This window comes from Lonchura striata, unplaced genomic scaffold (assembly GCF_046129695.1).
Source record: "Lonchura striata isolate bLonStr1 unplaced genomic scaffold, bLonStr1.mat Scaffold_92, whole genome shotgun sequence".
Lineage (NCBI taxonomy): Eukaryota > Metazoa > Chordata > Aves > Passeriformes > Estrildidae > Lonchura > Lonchura striata.
Genome location: NW_027461191.1, coordinates 1394844 through 1411577, shown reverse-complemented (window position 1 = coordinate 1411577; position 16734 = coordinate 1394844). Strand labels below are relative to the sequence as shown.

The following is a 16734-nucleotide window of genomic DNA, read 5'->3' as shown; positions in this document are numbered from 1 at the left end:
TGACTCTGGAAAGTAACAGTTCATTTCTTTCTTTTTTATCCTTTGGGCAGCACCCATTTTTATCATCAGCCAAGCCTCTCTCCAGCCTGACCCCTCTGATCACCGCAGCAAAGCAACTGAGGGAGCAGCGGAGGAGATGAAGCAGTGGAGGACAGCTTTTAGTTACAGTAGTTAGTTAGGACAACTAGTTAGTGATGGTAGTTAGCAGTGCTAGTTGGTTATGGTAGTTAGGACAGCCTGTTTGTTACGGCTCTTATGACAGCCTGTTTGGTATGGCAGTTTTTTGAATAAAAACTCTCTTAAACCTCAACTCCCTTGAGGTGTCCCTTCCTCCTCCCTCCGTGACTCGGCTGCCCGGAGCAATGTGAGGGGAGAGCGGGCCCAGCCTGGCCCAGAGCTGAGCCCCAGCAGAGCCCTGGCAGAGCCCAGAGCAGCCTCGGATCTGCAGAGTCAGCCTGGGAGGAGGCGCTCGGAGCCTTCTGGGCTGCACCCGACTCTTGGTTACAAACTGCGTGTGCTGGAAAATGCCACCGGCTCTGCCAGAGGGCAGAAGGGGCCCGGGGAAGGCCCCAGTGCTCCCTGCAAGGGAAACACCTGCCCTGGGTTTGTTATAGAGAACTATGTAGATGGTGGCTTTTGCTCTTATGTCTTGACTTCTGCAACTTATTCTTAATCACAACGATTTTGATACAGTACAGTTTGTAATCACTTTTAACTGCTTTTGCTGTAATATAATTTGTCAGCTTTTTGTGGCCAATGCCCTGGCCCCTGTGTAGCTCATATCCTCAGAACATCATTCATGGCTGATAGTTTAGTTTGTGCACAGTGTGAAAAACATACATACTAGTTTTGGCTATTGCAAAATATTGAACTGGATGCCATGTGCTATGCATTAGAATGTTAACTTTTGCAGAAGTAGCTGTAGTTGTGAAATAATAACTAATGCTTTTATTTTTGTAACTAACTGACAGTAATAACTCAGAGGTATTTGTGAAACAGCCAATGTTGATTTAAATACTTGTAGAAGTAGCTAAAACCGTCTGTATGGCCAGATAACATTTAAGGAACGGGTGTGCTGAGGACCCTGCCGCTGACCCTTTGACTGTCAGGAACTGTCTCCTGCTGATGTGGAAACCCAGGTGTCCCAGGGTGAGGTTCTGGTGTTTGTATCCCCAATCGTGGGTTCTGTTCATGTTTGATATTCTGTTCTGTGCTCTCAGAACTGACTCTGAAAGTGAAGGTTTGTTTTGTCTTGTTATCAGCTGGCTCACCTCCCCCCATGGTCTGTTCTCCACAAGAGGCTTGTGCTGGCTGGCTTGGCTTGCTTTTGCTGGCTTTGTTTGCTTGCTCTTGCTTCCGCTCTTGCCTTTGCTTTTTCCTGTTAGTTAGTTTAACTAGGCAGTCCAGTTCTTTGCCTGGACTGTTTCTTTCCCTTTCCTTCTTCTGAATACCATCCAACCTGCTCTGGACTGGGACCTGGGAACCCCGAGGAGCACCGGGAGCCTGCGCTCTGTGATCTGCAGCAGCCATCCCCAGTGCCCAGAGCAATCCCCAGCGCCCAGACCCGGGCGACCACCCCCAGGAGAGACTTTCTGGATTTGTCATCTCTGCAGAGTGGTGAAAGAGTTTTGTTGTCATCTGGTGTTGTTCATTTTTTTTTTAGTGCTGGGGAGTGTTTTGTTTTTTAAATAAAGAGGTTCTTTTCCACTTCTCTCAGAGAAAATTCTTCCCGAATCAGGTGGGTGGGGAGGAGCCGTGGGGGTTTGTTTTCTGGGGGCTCCTTCCAGAGGAGGATTTGGGGGATTTGCATTCCAAGAGCACTCAGGGTTGCAGATTGAGGTTATGCCCAAGGGGATCTGGGGTTGGACAACACAGCTGGACTGAGGGTTAAAAATATCCAAGGGGATCTGGGGTTGGAAAACAGTAACACCTAAAATTCTGCTGGGTTGAGAGACATCCAGGATTAAACCTGCTGGGTTGATGGATTAACATTCCATGAGCACTCAGGGTGTAGATATGTAATGTAGACTGTTTGAAAGTAAAAGGTACCTTGTTGTATGTGAGAGTGAGTGAAAAATAAAAGTGAGTAAATGTAGATGAATGGAAGTATATATAATGTAGATTGTTTATTTTGAGCTTTACTTTATCTCCTTGGAGGGAGGTGGATTGTGTTGAATGGTATTGTGAGAGAAAGGACTTTCTGAGTAGTTGAAAGAAGGTGGTATTCAGGTTGTTAGAGAAAGTGGGAAACAGAGGCAGAGGACTTGTGAAGAAACGTGAGGAATGGACTATCACATCTAAAATGGGCAACACCAAAACACACCAAAGGAGCGTTGAAAAGGACTTGCATAGAAAAATCAGCAAAAAGGAGTGACAAGGGAAACAGAGGGCAAGCCTGGACTGAGCACTGTACTCACCAGCGAGAAGATCACACGTACCTGCTGTGGGCAGCAGCCCCACAGGCAGGGGAGGTGGGGGTATAAGCCATGCCAGACCTCTGTCATTCCTGTTTCTGTCTCTCATTTGTTGTCTTTTCCCTTCTGAGATAGCAGCAAGGTCGTGTCACAAATGCTACAGAAAGTATCACATGGAAAGAAACCAAAGTTCCTTTTTGTTACACACACCCATGTCAACAGCCACTGTTATAACCCATCCAAATTAAGTACCTGCAGGGAAAATGGGGAAAAACTGCAGTGTACCAGAATAGGCTGGCTTTAGACTGTTTATTGGCTAATGAAGGGGGTGTTTGTGGAAAGTTTAATATATCAGATTGTTGAAAATAGATGACAACGGGGAGGTCATCCTAGAAAAAAACAACCCAGACACCAATCCAAAAATGGGAAAACAGTGTTAAAAACTAACTGGTGGGGTAATGTATTGAGGATGGGATGGTGGAAGAAATGGGGATTCTTCCTTTTATGTATTACAACTGTTATAAATGAAAATTTGTCCAGCCAAATTAATATGAAAAAATAAAATATTTATTTTGCAATCAAATTCTATCTAGGCCAGCCACAAGGAAAGAACAGAGCCGAGCCTGGGGTCGGCCCTGGGTGTGCAACAAAGAGGTCAGCCTCAGCACAGGTTTTCCTCTATGCCCACACACCTCCATCCTGGCACAAGCGGTTTTTATAGGGAAAATTCTTCCTGAGGCCAAGGTTTCAGTAATCAGTCTTTTCTTCTCTTCAGAGTCCACATGTTAATAAGATTTTCTGCTTTGGTGATGAGGGAGAACAATTCAGTGTCTGGAGTTTGTTGAATCCCTTGATGAAATTTACGGGAGGGAACGCTGCATTCACCTGTGTCTGCCCAAGGATTTCCATGATATCCATCTCGGGTCCTTCAGGCAGGGATCAGCACCTGGGGTTCCCGCATCTCCCCAGCCATGGCCCATCTCCTGGGGAGCCGCACCTTCTTACTTGTAAATCAGTTTCCAATATACACCCGGTCTCACCTGCGAGGGTGGGGGGGAATCCTAATACAAACGTGTAGAGTGTTACAGTGTTCTAACAAATCTAACAAACATTCAATATCACATATATCATATTAGAAATGGTGCAATTATATCTGCTACATATAACAGTATGGTAAATGTAGCTTTGTAGATAAAATGAAGCTTTAGTAGTTAAAAAAGAAACTATGTATGTGTGTGTTGGGGGGGGTTTAAGGAATGAGATACTCGCTTCAAGGAACACGCAAATTCTCCAGAGAAGAGCAATTTATGGTTTTCTTATTAGAAGAAGCTGATTTCTTCACGCCTTGCTCAGACTTGAAGACCCCGTGGGAATTAAAGAAAGCAGTTGACATACAACAGACAGAGTTTTTTGTTTCAAATATAATGTATGTATAACCATGAAGGATATATGAATATGCAACAGTGTATTGTTTTAGGGGTGATTTCTTCATTCACAAGGTACATTCCTCTTGGCTTAAGTGCCTGAGACCATCTGGACCTCAGATATTCTTTCTTTTTTATTGTCTTGTAATTGTCCTAACTCTAAATTTTTATCACTCTAATTCTATTCCTATCTTTCTCACCATTTTATTATTATTAAACTTTTAAAATTCTAAAAACCAAATGATTGGCATTTTTCACAAATTCCTATCAGGAGACAGAGAAACCATTTATGATTTCAATGGCATCATTCGATTACAAGCTGTCCTCAGAATAAGGACCAACCAGACAGCTCCAGCTCCTGACCTTCCTGCCGACCAAGCCACTGAAATGAGGAACACATTTCACCAGGGGATGGGATCAGATTATCTGTTAGCAGAAAAAAAAGCAGTTTGTGGAAAACTAAATTACTCAAACTGATGTTGGCAAAGAGATGACAAGGGGAAAGTGTTGAAAAAGATAAGAAAGGAAATAGGAAAGCAGTTTCTGTATTGGTCCAAGCATGGAAAGGATGGGAATGGGACACGGTTTCCTGGCTCCCCGGCAGACCAGGGGTTAAACGTTGGGTGTCTCCTGGATTGTCCCCGGAAAGAGCCCATCTCTGCAGAGACACCTTTTTTCATTTGTAAATTAGGTCTTTCTTTCTCTGCCAACTCTGGTTTTCCAGCCCTGGCTGCAGCCACCGGTCATATAAAACTTTAAGAATCTTTTTCTACAAGCACAACTGACTTAATGTATATTTTACATAAGCACAAATTATTCCATAACATATATTACAATGAGGCCGCAGAGATCCCCCTGCAGGTCCATGGGGATGCGGAGATCCCCCTGCAGGTCCATGGGGATGCGGAGATCCCCCTGCAGGTCCATGGGGATGCGGAGATCCCCTGCAGGTCCATGGGGATGCAGAGATCCCCTGCAGCCCCTGCAGGAGCCGGGCTGGAGCTCGGCGATGCCTGAGAGGAGCTGTGAGCCCGCGGGCAGAGGGGCCCCGCTGGAGCAGCCTGTCCTGGCAGGACTGAGCCCGTGGCACAGTGACCCACGCTGCAGCACTCGGAGGGGGCTGTGCCCAGGGGATGGACTCCGCTCCGAGAAGTTCCTGGAGAAGTCTCGGCCGGGAGAGAGCGCAGGGTGCAGCAGGGAACGACTCCTGTCCCTGAGCAGAGGGAGAAGCCCCGGGGGATGAGCTGAGCATGGCCCCATTCCCTGTCTCCTGCCCTGCCGGGGGAGGAGGTGCAGCTGGGAGCAGGGAGGCGTGGGGAAAGCTGCATTTAAGGCTCTGCACTGACTTCTCCTTCTCCTGCTCCGAGTCTTTGGAGTTTTCTGCCAGAAATCTCTCCCCTGCCCCACCCACCCACAGGGCTTGGGGCAGGTTTCCCTTTTCGGGGGAAATCAAAGCGAAGCACTGATGCACTAACGAGGGGCAGGAGAAGTGAGGCTCCTGGGCTTCCCGCAGAGGCGGAGGCACGGGAGGCGCAGGGCCGGGAAAGCCGTGGCGGGAGGCGCGGAGAAGTTTGTTTGTGCGGGCAGCTCAATCCCGGCTCGGCCCGGGCCCGTGCCGGGGCTGTTCCTCATCTCCGGCTTTCCCCTCACGCAGCCCGGGGGCGCCGAGAGCGCGGGGCGAGGCGGGGCCGTGCGCAGAGCCCGCCCCGAGCTCGCTGCCATTGGCCGCCGGTGCCGTCAGTCGCGGTCGCGGCGCGCTGATTGGTGGGAGCGGGGCGCGGCGCGGCCCCGGCGGCGGGCTGAGGGCGGCCGTGGCCGCGCAGCGCCGCCATTGGCCGAGCGGCTGTGCGGGCCCGGCAGCGGCGGCAGCGGCCGGAGCGCGGTGAGGCGGCGGCGGCGGAGCTCGGAGGCGGCCCCGGCGCAGGTGGGAGCCGCGCTGGGCTCTGCGGGGGCTCGGGGCCGGCTGCGGGCGGAGGGGGCGGCAGGGGGCTCCGGCGGCTCGCCGGTGCCGTGTCCGGCCCGTGCCGGCCCCGGGCTGAGGGCGCTGCGGGAGCGGCTGCCCGCGGTCTCCTTCCCGCCGGGGCCGGGCAGGAGCCGCTGCCGGAGCAGCGCTGGCTCGGCCCGGCTGCTGTGGGTAGGACAGAGGGGCTGCCCCGCGGCCGGGAGCGGGCGGGGAAATTCCCGTCGCCGGAGGTTCGTGTGCCCGGCGGAGAGCGAGGAGTCCTGTCAAAGTGACTTTATTGCCGAGCAGGGGCAGAGGCCGTGGGGCATTTGCCGTGCGCTCTCTGCCGTGGCTGTAGCCCGCAGCCTCCTTTTTATCCTCATTTTCCCGGCCGATCTCCCTCTGCCTTTGCCCACCGGCTGAGTTCCTTGGAAGGTTCCGACTTCCCGATGCGCCTGGAGCCTGTCCTCGTTAATGTGCACCCTCCTTTTGTATAACAGCCGATATTCATGGCTCTGTTAAGTCTTTGTTCTTCTCCTCGAAGTTCGGGAATGTAGCGGGACTTTCAGCAGCTGTCTGGGTCAACTTTTAACATTTATTGGAACTGATGGTTTCTCCCGTTACTTCCTTCTCTACAACTCCCTGGCCCTATCTCCAGGCAGATTCACTCCTTGACTCTGTTTTATTCTTCCCGGGTCCTCTTTGGTTTTGGGATTATTCTCGGTGCCCTCATTCCCTGTCCTTTTGTCGCCGTTTGTGGATCAGGAGGCCTGGCTGCCACCTGCATGCCCTGGCTCAGCTGCTGGATGAGCTGCACTGCCAAGGTGTGGAGCATGGTAAAAAGATGAGAGTTGCTGCAGCACAGAAGAGGAGAAGCAGCATTCGTTTAACCCCTGGTGTTCCGGGGAGCCACAAAAGCCTGTTCCATTCCCATCCTTTCCGTGTTTGACCAATACATAAACTGCTCTCCTATTTCCTTTGTTAGCTTTTTTAGCAGTTTTCTCTTGTCATCTCTTTGCCAACATCAGTTTGAGTCACTTAGTTTTCCACAAACTCCTCCTTTTTCTACTCACAGATAATCTGATCCCATCCCCTGGTGAAATGTTGTGTTCCTCATTTCAATGGATTGGTCGGCAGGAAGGTCTGGAGCTGGAGCTGTCTGGTTGGTTCTTCTTTCGAGGACAGCTTGTAATCTCATGATGCCATTGGAATGATAAATGGGTTCTCTGTCTCCTGATATGAATTTGTGAGAAACGCCAGTCACTTGGTTTTTAAAATGTTAGAAGTTTAATACTAGTAAAATGGTTATAAAAGTAGGAATACAATTAGACTAATAAAAATTTAGAGTTAGGACAATTGCAAGACATTAAAAAGCAAAGACTTACAGATGTCCGGATGCTGTCTTGGGCACTTAAGCCACAACAACCATACCTTGTGAATAAAGGAATCACCCCTAAAAAAATACACAGTTGCATATTCATATATCCTTCATGGTTATGCATACATTTTATTTAAAACAAGAAACTCTGTCTGTTGTATGTCAGCTATTTTTTTTAATCCCCACGGCATCCTCCAGTCTGAGCATGGCCTGAAGAAATTAGCTTCTTCTAGTAAGAAATCCATAAAAATTGCTCTTCTCTGGAGAATGTAGGTGTACCTTGAGCGAATTTAGGTGTTCTCATTCCTTAACCCCCCCCTCCCCCATGCATATTTTCTCTTTTAACTACTAAAGCTTCATTTTATCTACAAAGCTACGTTTACCATACTATTAAAATGTTAATACAGCACAAGTTATCATTTTAACATAATACATATAGTAGCTATCTGCATAGAGCCATATAACATGCATTTTTCACAAAATCGTTTTGGTTCCCAGGGGCTGGTCCATGGTGTTGTAGGATTTGTTCTGGTGGCCGTTCATCTTTTCCCCATGTTTGGGCGCTCCCTCAAGCTGGGGCTGCATCAACTGACCATTTTTTTTCTTACTCCTGAACCTCTTCTAGCAAAACCCCCAGTGCTCTGATACACCCTGTACAGCACAGACAGTGACAGCAGATGTTGGAGTGTGCAGAGGGATGATCCCCCCCTTATTTTAGTGAAGTTTTCCCAACATTCTCCATTTGCTGTTTCCCTTTGCAGCTTCAGCCATTTCTGTTGCAGTCAGAGATCCTCAGCACGGGCTCTGCCTTCAGCTGTGCAGATTCCATCTGTGCAAGCAGGCAGAGCTTGGGGTGAGGGGCAGAGGGAATCAGCCAATTCCTGCCCCAGGCAAGAAGAGCCAGGTACATTGTCCCCAATTTGCCCCAGCAGTGTTAATTTGCATTTCTAAAGCTCCTCCTGGGTGCCTGGAATGCAGCTTCTCTTCCACAGCAGCCTTCAGCAGCCTCAGTTGTGCACACCCCCCCCCCCCCCCCCCCCTCCCCGCACAATCTGCTGCTTTTTTTTTTATCTTCAAAACCTCTATTTATTGTTTATGAGTTAAAGGGTCACCTTTAAATCTCATCTAGTTTTGAAAATTTTGAAAAGCTCTTATCACTTGGTTTTTAAAATTTTAAAAGTTTAATAATAATAAAATGGTTATAAAAATAATAATACAATTAGAGTTAGGACAATTACAAGACAAAAAAAAGCAAAGAATTACGGACGTCCAGATGCTCTCAGACCCTAAGTCAAGAAAACCATGACTTGTGAACGAAGGAATCACCCTTAAACCAAGACACTTGTTGCATAGTCATACATCCTTCATGGTTATGCATACATTCTGTTCTAAACAAGAAACTCTGTTGCATGTCAACTGTTCCCTTTAATCCTCTGGCATCTTCAAGTCTGAGCAAGGCCTGAAGAAATTGGCTTCTCCTGATAAGAAGCTATAAATTCCTCTCCTTTGGAAGATTTAGGTGTTCTTCGAAGGGAGCATCTCATTCCTAAAAAGAAAACTCCCCCCACATACATAATCTCTATTTTAACATAATGTTGTAACCTAAAACTACACTTAACACAATACCTAAGGGAATTAATACAGCATAACTTTCTAACATTACACATATAATATTCATTGTAACATTTGCGAAAAGCCAATCATAAATATGCATTTTTCACAATCCCACCTCTTACTGCTCAAGCCAAATGATTTATAAAGAATATTTCCTGTCCTCTTGCATTCTTTGGACTCTGTTGGTAATCAAATAAAACATGGGATTAAACAAAGAAGAAATATTAAAAGACTTGTAACACATAAAAGGAAGAATCCTAATTTCTTCCACCATCCCATTCTCAATACATTACCCCACCTGCTAGTTTTTAACGTTATTTTCCCATTTTTGGACTGATAGCAGGGTCATAATTTTTTTCTGATATCCTTTGTTTTTTCCAGGATGACATCCTCATTGCCATCTATTTTCAACAATCTGTACACCCCATTCTTTAGCCAATAAATAGCGTAAAGCCAACCTATTTTAATGCACTGCAGGTGATGTTTGGCTTTGCAGACTCCATATTAATTCCAATGCCTCAGCAGCTTTGTTTATTATCTTCTCTATAACTGCTTGGAGTCATTTAATATGACTCAGGATATAATTTGGGGTTAACACAGAGCTAGACTGCTGTGCTTGTTTTACCTTTTTTTTTACTAATTGTCTCTTTACCGAATGAATCTTGGACTATATTTCTAAGATCAGATGTAAAACAAATCCATCTCTCTCCTTTTGGACATTCCATGCCCCAAGTATTACTACTTTTTCCTAAGTTCTTTGTATGTGATAATTTTCCCCCTTTTCCTGCAGGTACTTAATTTGGATGGGTTATAACAGTGGCTGTTGACATGGGTGTGTGTAACAAAAAGGAACTTTGGTTTCTTTCCATGTAACACTTTCTGTAGCATTTGTGACACGATCTTGCTGCTATCTCAGAAGGGAAAAGACAACAAATGAGAGACAGAAACAGGAATGACAGAGGTCTGGCTTGGCTTATACCCCCACCTCCCCTGCCTGTGGGGCTGCTGCCCACAGCAGGTACGTGTGATCTTCTCCCTGGTGAGTACAGTGCTCAATCCAGGCTTGCCCTCTGTTTCCCTTGTCACTCCTTTTTTACTCATTTCCAGGCAAATTGTTTTTGACACCTTTTAACTGTAGTTTTCCACCATTCCTCAGGTATCTCTCAGTCCACAGGCATTGATAATCCCCATCTACAAAAGCAATTTATTACTTCAGTTTTTGAGGTCTTTCTGTATAGGGGATTGATTCAGTACTCAATACTTCTTGCCACGAGAACATAGATTTTGTGAGCTACAATGCCAATTATTCTCATAATTTAAACATTCACTTATAACCCAGCTGCCATGTCCAATATGGGGATGAATCAAATAAAGTATACAGCATAGTATTAATGGCAATTTCCCTTCTTGCCTGTACAAGTCACAGGCTAAGGCCAGACTATCAGAACTCTTTGACTCAAACACTCCCGATCCTCCTGTTTGAAGTGGCAGTGTTCCTCTGCCAAGGAGGTGTCGGAGGCGGCTCAGGGCTTATTCAGGCAGGGCTTAGAACCAGTGATGCAAGCTTTGCCTTATTTCTCAGTTAGGTGTTATTCTTTGTACCTGCCTTTGGTCATTTGGGTCTTCCCAAACCATTACCACCCAGTCCTGGTTGAAAGTCAATTTGGTATCACCCAGTTTTGATGTGATAGTCCATTCCTCACGTTTCTTCACAAATTCTTTTATTTTGCTGGCATGAATTCACCCTCTTTTCCATGGTTGGGATTGCTGCTTTAGTAGTACCTGGAAAGGACTTCTTAATAACACAGTGTTAAAAGAAAAACAATACTGCATTAACTTTCACCATTAGTTTTCTTCAAAACTTTCTGGGTTTAACTAAAAACTTTTTCTATAGCTGCTTCTTCTTCTTGTATCCAGCTGTGCTAATTGCTGCAGAGGCCAATTCTTCTTCTTGTGAGCTATAACTAGTTAAATAAAAAAAGACTAGCCCAAATTTAACACAAGATGTATCACATCTCTTGGTTTTTTGCTTTTTAGGCAACATCCAACTGTTTTAGTCTTACAGACCCATTCTTCAGAACAAAAGCCTCCTTTCCTTAACAACAAAAATCAGAAGGAAAAAAAAGAAGTTTTGTTTAAAAAAATAAAGCACATTGTGAGAGTCAGCTATCTCTGCTTTGATCTTATCTCTATTGGAGGTCCAGCTCTCCCTCTTTTTCACAGCTTTGCCTTTGACTGTACTTCCTCACTCCCCTCCCCTTGTTGTCACTCTGTCTAGCAGGAATGGGGGAGAACTTACAAATAGCTGCGGTATGGGAACTTTGGGGCGTATTTCACTCTTTCTCTTTCTCTCTCTTTCCCTTTCTCTCTCTTTCTCTTTTTCTCTCTTTTTCTCTCTTTTTCTCTCTTTTTCTCTCTTCTTCTCTCTTCTTCTCTCTTCTTCTCTCTTCTTCTCTCTTCTTCTCTCTTCTTCTCTCTTCTTCTCTCTTCTTCTCTCTTCTTCTCTCTTCTTCTCTCTTCTTCTCTCTTCTTCTCTCTTCTTCTCTCTTCTTCTCTCTTCTCCCTTTCTCTCTCTTTCGCTCTCTTTTTCTCTCTTCACATTTCAACATCCACATTCCAATATCAGTCCACTTTCTAACATTAGTCCTACATCCTGGAGAGGTGAGTCTGCCAATCACCTCTCCCTCCTTTTTCAACTTCCTTACAAATTTAATTACTTTTGTTATGTGTGTTCTGCAGGCCTTTAATTCACGGCACCCTCCACCAAGGGCTACCAGCTACCCACAGCTGACAGTGCTAAAACTAAAGACTTATTTTGCTGTCACAATTTTCCATTCACAAGCTTGAAAGGGTTTAGGAACAAGGTAAACAAAAACTTACTTCTGAAGTGATCTTGCCTGCAATAAAAAATTTAAGGCAATGCTTGTTAGTGCAATATAATTTGCAAAGAAGCCAAGGTTTGATTTGGGAAGGGCATCTGAGGACACAGAGCATGAGTTTTACAAATCTATAATTTGAAGAGGGAATAGACAAAATGTGGATACAGTGGGGGAGACAGCAAGTAAGGAATTTATCTCTGCAATACTCTCTTTTTGACTGCCAGGAGACACTCTCTGAAGAGGTTCTTACAGTACAAACAATAACTGGATGGGAAGAGGCACTCTTGAATTTAAGCTTTGGTGTCAAAGTAGGAAACTGCCCCTGAGCACTGCAGTGCTGGAGCACCCTGCCTGCAAACTCACCAGAGGCAAGCCACTGCTGCCACGCTGCAGGGCTGCCTGCAGCACAGAGGGAACCATGGCCAAGCCCTCCCTGCAGGCCTGGGTAATCCACACAAGGAATCACAATTGCTTCATAGCTCTCTAACTCATTCAAGAAATAGGAAACTGTAGTAAACAGAGATCTCCCTCACCATCTTTTTCATATGTGTGTGTCACACACCCACTGTGACGCTGAAACTAACAAATTAACAGTTTACATTAGAAGATACTGAAACTTTTTCTTCATCTAGCTTTGTAGGTTCCCTTTTCTATATGTAGCCACCTCCCATTGTGGGGAAAAAATGAACCCTATGTTTTTTACAAGTGTTTTGTATGCACAATTTTATTTGCTGTTCTAGATACACTGCAAGTAGTTAGCACTTCCAGAAAAAACAGCAAACAAACAAAACAAAAAAACTAAGAAAGCAAAACACATTTGGGTACATGAAAAAGGACTGGTTGGAAGGAAAAATGTTTCTCATTGACCTACCAAGCAGCTGGTGTTACCTTTATTTTAACTTTACACACTGAGAACACTTGATTGAACAGCCTGCATTGACTCAAATTAATAGCAGGTTTTGCTATGTCACAGCTGCAAACTAGTTTTTCAATCCTAGAGTACAGTAAGTTATGTATTTCAAGATAAAAATCACAATGCAAATTGGAAGAAATTTAGTACTGCATGAGGTGTGCACACAATTAATTTACCTCTAGAAGTCAGTTTATGACTTTCCTCTACTAGGATTGCAGTAGCTGCTGTAGCTTGAATACACACTGGCCAGCCTTGATTTACTGGATGCCACATCTTTGATAAATAAGCCATGGGTCTCTTTACTCCTCCCCACTCTTGAAACAAAACCCTATGAGCTACCCCTTTTTTTTCATTTACATACAAATGAAAGGGTTTTGCTAGTGAAGGTGAGCTTAAAGTTGATATTGGGGCTAGTTTTAACTTCTTTTTTCTTAGTTTTTCATTATCCTTTTTGATCCATTTTATATCATCTCCCTCTGTCAGTTTTTTTTATTCAAAAATTTTACTGTCTGTGTATATCCTTCAATCCACAATCTATAATATCCCAATAATCTGAGTATCTTTCTGATTTCCCCCTTTGAAGAGGGAGGGGGAAGGGATAGAATCCCTGTGTTTCAGTCAGGGTTGAGCTTCCAACTACCCTTACTAAGCAAGTGTCCAAGATATTTTACCTCTGATTCTACAAATTGCAGCTTCCCTTTTGATACCCTTAATCCTTTTTCCCCAAGAAAATTCAAAAGCTTTATAGTAGCCTCTCTAACTTCAGCTTCAGCTTCCCCAGAAAGTAAAAGATCATCTATACATTAAATAACTTGTATTCCAGGGGGGTGGGGAAAGTTTGTAGTATTGTTTCTAAAGCTTGTCCAAATAAGTCTGGGGATTCTGTAAGCCCCTGTGGTAGTTTTGTCCATCTTAATTGCTGTTTTCTCCAGTTAGTGAGTCCTTCCATTCAAAAGCAAAGATAACTTGCTCTCCTGGGCTAATGGGCAAGCTCAAAAGGGATCTTTAAGGTCCACTACACTAAACCACTGATGCTGGGGAGGAACTTTACTGAAAAGAGTATAAGGATTTGGTACCACTGGATAGCGGGTCTGAGTTCCTTTGTTAACCTCCCTTAAGTCTTGTACCAGTCTATAGCTCCCATCAGGCTTCTTTACTGGGAGTATTGGGGTATTATGGGGAGACATACAAGGTTCTAATGTCCTATCCTTTATTAGTCCTTCTATTACTGGCTTTAAACATTCCTGTCCTTCTAAAGATATAGAATACTGCCGTACACATATGGGACAATTTTTTTTCCTCAGTTGTAATCTTTATGGGGTCAATATTTAATCTTCCCCTATTTCCCTCCCCAGCCCAAACTTCCTTGTTAATTCTTCTTCCATCCTCCTGGCCTAGTTTTACAAGTCTAGCTGTCATCTTCCATTCTTTTGGAACAACCCCTATTCCTAATTTCACTTGTAAATCTTGTCCCAATAAATTGCTACCTGCCCCTGGGACCAAGAAAACATCCGTCATCCAAAATCTAGTTTCTCCCTCTATTACCACATTTTTAATAACGGGTACTGTGGAACTCTCTCCTTTTGCTCCTGTTACTTTTACAGTATCTATGCTTACACTATAATCTTATGGAATATTTTACAGAAAAGTTATTTCTGCCCTTGTGTCTACCACAAACTCCAATTTTTCTTCTTGGGGAACGACTTTTAAAGCTATCATAGGCTTTACATGGTATCTGTCCCCTGAAAAAATAGAGCCTCTGACATCCTTATTCTTCTTCGGTGCCCATCTCTTTACAAATTCTCAGATCTGTTACCCTCTTAGGACAATCTCTCTTATAATGACCTTTGCCCTTACAGTAAAAGGAGACATTCTTACAATATTTCTGAAACTTTGCATTGGGATTTTATTCTTTCCTGTTCCCCTGTCTCTACCACTATCATATCTAGGAATAGGGCCTGTGGGTTTTTTATTGCTTTCTTGCAATCGTTTCCTTGCATGGTGACTGCCACAATCTTTGCTTTTAGTTTGGCTTTGGCCACAGACTTTCTGAGCTTCCTTTAATGAATCATCTAATAATCTGTCATGCCAATCTTCAATTTTTTCCATTATCTGGCCAAGCACAAAGTTAATCCTTAACAAAGCTTTTTTCACATCAGTCTCAGGATCCACTCTGGAACACTGCCTCCTATTTCTCCCCAGTCTGTCCAACCACTCAGCCGGAGCCTCCCCCCTCCCCTGCTGTGCCCCAAAAGTCCCCTCAGGACTTTGCCCTCGAGATGCTGCCCCCCTATTCCCCCGACAATCAAATTTGATACTCATTCATATGTTTTCTCCCCTCCTCATCATTTTGACCCCACTCAGGAGGTGTGGTTGGCATTTGCCCTCCTCGGGGGGCCCTGTGGATTTTCTTTAGTCCAGACTTTTATGCCTGCAATTCTGATCATTTGCCTTTCTTCTTAAGAAAATAGTATCTTTATTATCGACCACATTTCTTCCCAAATATAAATGTTTGAACCTAAAAATTGGTCTAATTGTTCAGCAGTGCTTATGAGATCCTCCAAAATCCCTTTGATTTCCTTTTTAAAATTCCTGACCCCAGAAGAAGTCAAAGGAGCATTCACAAAGCCGGCTCCACGCCCTCCCATCGGGACCTCTCTTAGTGGAAATAGATCCATGCCTTTATCCCAGTCTCTTTCTATAGCCTTTCTCCCGTGCTGTGAGGAAGAGTCCGGAGAATGTTGCCTCCTAACTGAACTCCCTGTGTTCCTGTAAGGGGCGTCCTCCAGACAGAAAGAGTTTCTCGGAGCTGGGGCTGCGGTTCCCGGGGAGCGGAGCTCCGGGCAGGAAGGGGCTGAGGGCAGGGCCCAGCGCCCAGCCCTGGTCCTCCGAAGGCGGAGCCCGGGCAGGGTGTGCTGCCGGAGCCGCCGCAGGAGGGGCAGTGCCGGGGGCACCAGCCGGGAGCGGGATCGGCCCGCCCGTGGTTAAGGGCGGCTGGGCCGGTGCTCCCGGCAGAGGCAAAGCAGCAGCGGCGGTGCCCAGCGCAGCCGGGACGGGCAGAGTCGCCGGGGCTGGGGCAGAGAAATCAGCCGCGGGAGGAGCCCCGGGATGGGCCGGGCGGGAGCGCCGGGAGCCCGGCGGGCGGAGCAGCCGGGCGGGTCGGGGCCGGGGCCGGCCGGGCAGCCGCGAGCAGCGGGACGGGGCCGGGCACAGCGGCTGCGGGCGGCGGGGCGGGACCGGCAGAGCGGCCGCTGCGGGCGGTGGGCTCACAGCCGGGACGGGAACCGGGGCAGGAGCAGCCGCTGAGAGCAGCGAACCCGCGCCTGGGACGGGAGCGGGGCAGGAGCGGGCGGCGAGCCGGGAGCCGGGACAGGCGCCGGCACCGGGGCAGGCGGGGCCGAAGCGGGCGTGAGCAGGGGCGGAGGGGGCAAAACCTGTGAAGGATCCCACTCCTTTTCCTCTTTTCCCCTCTTGTTCCCCTCCCTTTGCTTTCCCTTTGTCTTCTTTTTTACACGTTTTTAGTCCCATTTTCCAAAATCTTACCTAGTCATTCCATGCCTTTGTTTCCCACTTTCTTTAACAACCTGAATTACCACCTTCATTCAACTACACAAAAAGTCCTTTTTCTCACAATATCATTTAACACAATATAATCCAAAATCATCCACCTTCCTTCAAGGAAATAAAGTAGAGATGAAAATAAACAATCTACATTGCATATACTTCCATTCATCTACATTTACTCACCTTTATCTCTCACTCTCACACACATTGACACCCTCAAGCCTGTTCATTCATACTTCTTGACTTCACAATAGTGTTATATATGCTTTTCATTTGCTCACGCTCACTCTTATTTTTCACTCACTCTCACATTCAACAACAAGGTACCTTTTACTTTCAAACAATTTATATTGCATATCTACATTTATTCTGAGTGCTCTTGGACTGTAACCCTTATCCATCAACCCAGCAGGTTTCATCCTGGATGTCTATTAATCCTGGATGTCCGGTGATTCTGCAGTATTTTAACACACCTATTACACTTTTAGGTGTTACCGGCCAGTTCCTGTGTTCTTGGATATCCCTCAATCCAGCCACAACCCCAGATTCTCTTGGATATTCTTCGATCCGGCAACCCTGAGTGCTCTTAGGATGTTAATCCCTCAA

At 45.9% G+C, this 16734-nt stretch overlaps 1 protein-coding gene across 1 annotated transcript in view; it reads left to right on the top strand.

The window, feature by feature from the left end:
* LOC144248836 (uncharacterized) overlaps nucleotides 1-16734 on the top strand; it is a 115133-nt gene that overhangs the window by 8703 nt on the left and 89696 nt on the right. The window contains exons 11-13 of the mRNA XM_077790817.1: nucleotides 51-127; nucleotides 1110-1149; nucleotides 4688-4788. Coding sequence (XP_077646943.1) covers nucleotides 51-127; nucleotides 1110-1149; nucleotides 4688-4788 — 218 coding nt within the window. The remainder of the gene's footprint in view (nucleotides 1-50; nucleotides 128-1109; nucleotides 1150-4687; nucleotides 4789-16734) is intronic.